This window comes from Sturnira hondurensis, unplaced genomic scaffold (genome assembly GCF_014824575.4).
Source record: "Sturnira hondurensis isolate 20B ecotype Veracruz unplaced genomic scaffold, ASM1482457v3 Scaffold0012048, whole genome shotgun sequence".
Classification (NCBI taxonomy): Eukaryota; Metazoa; Chordata; class Mammalia; order Chiroptera; family Phyllostomidae; genus Sturnira; species Sturnira hondurensis.
This window is the reverse complement of record NW_028084679.1, coordinates 1-1,788: the sequence shown is the minus strand read 5'-3', so window position 1 is coordinate 1,788 and position 1,788 is coordinate 1. Positions and strand designations below refer to the sequence as shown.

The window sequence follows — 1,788 nt, the reverse complement described above, 5'->3', positions numbered from 1 at the left end:
ATGTCCCCTCCAGGCAGATGAGAACGAGCTTCTCCTGGTCTCAGGCCCCACAGGCTGCAGCTCTGTGTGAGCATCGAGGCTGCTGGCACAGGGTGGCTGTGAGAGGCAGCTTTGTCCTAGGCTCTCAGTCCAGTGAGGGTCCAGGAACCTGAGCTGCCAGAGCTGATCCCAGGAATGGATCATTGGCCACACAGGGTGGATACCATCAAAGTGATGGGGACAGCAGAGGCTGAGTGGGGACATGTTGGTGACAGCACACACACACCGGGACTTCCTGACGTGCACTGACACAGACGAAGCCGGGTTCCGTGTGCCTGGTTATTCCTGGCCCCTCACAGACTCTGTTCCCAGCACAGCCTCCCCCTGACAAACAGGAACTTCGCCTCATTTGAGAAAACTCCACACTGTGTTGCTGCCACTGACTGGCCTCAGAGGCAGCGTTCAAAGGATGGACAGATAGATGTTCCTGTCACAGTTCCCTGTGGTGGGTCTCAGACCTGAGTTCAGGCCAACCAAACTGAGAAAGCAGCTATCTTCTCAGAACAGTGGGGACTGCACCAAGGAAGCACACTGCAGGGGACAGCAGGTTTTTGTCTCACTTCCCCATGGCCCTGCACCACTGTGGGAGCACTGAGACTCTTGTCCCATGTTGAGCAATAATAGTCAGCCTCATCCTCAGCCTGGAGCCCAGCGATGGTCAGGGTGCCGACGCTGCCAGACCTGGATCCAGAGAACCGGTCGGGGATCCCCGAGGGTCTGCTGCTAGTACTATAGATGATGGTTTTAGGGGTTTTTCCTGGGAACTGTTGGTACCAGTACACACCGTAACCAGCCCCAATGTTGGAGCTGCTTCCAGTGCAGGAAATGGTGACAGTCTGTCCTGGGTTCCCAGACACTGAGGGTGGCTGAGTCAGCACAGCCTGGGCCCAGGACCCTGGAAGAGGGAGACACACAGAGATGGTGATTCTGGGTATAGACACAAGAGCACCCCAAGTGTCCTTCCCAGGTCTCTTCCCCTGTCCCCTTATCCAGTCACCTGTGCAGTGAGCCAGGAGGGTGAGCAGGAGAGGGGACCAGGCCATGGCAGAGTCCATCCCTGAATCCTGTCTTCTGTGGCCCCACAGCTGAAGCAGAGATGGCCCCAAACCTCACCCTTCCCCTCTTCATACTCTGGGAGAGGGAGGCCCCATGAATGCAAATGAGACTCCCCCCCACCCACACAATTTCTAATCCCTCCCTGGGCCCTCCCTCAGGTACCTGTGCCTGGGGATTTCAGGGGTGAGATTTCAGAATGAGACTGTTTGAGGCCCAGAGTTTGGCAAGGTCACAGCTGTGTGCCCTGAGCAGAGGGCACCAGGCAGTGCCAACTCAGGTCCCAGCTCCAATTACCCTAGACCTTCATGAACAGTCCCTGAGCGCCCCCTGGTGCTCAGACCTCGACACACCATTGTGTGACATGCTGCTGAGGCCCATCACAGACAGATGCTGCCTCCCCACAGCCCTGTTTCCTGACCTGCTTCCCTTAGGGGTGGTCCCGGTGCCCCCTTATGGGGCATCCCCATCACTCCAGGACACTTATATCCTATTCAGACTCCTCAGGGTGAGTCGGTCCACCTGTACATCAGCTGGTCCGTGGTCAGCACCACGCTACTTTCACTCATGTCATTTTCCCTGTGTTGGGGTCAGGACCAGGGCAGTGACTGTCCCATGGCAACATGACCCTTATTTTCAGGACTGTTTTATTTTTTTACTAGGATTCTTTACTTGTTAGAAATAAATCACCATTTC

The 1,788-nt window shown here is 55.9% G+C and overlaps 1 gene segment (V, D, J or C); it reads right to left on the bottom strand.

The window, feature by feature from the left end:
* Positions 1-503: 503 nt before the first annotated feature.
* On the bottom strand, positions 504-1,128 carry LOC118996998 (immunoglobulin lambda variable 1-40-like). The segment is given in 2 exon segments: positions 504-934; positions 1,037-1,128. Coding segments are annotated over 2 exon segments (489 nt in total).
* Between the last annotated feature and the right edge of the window lie 660 nt (positions 1,129-1,788).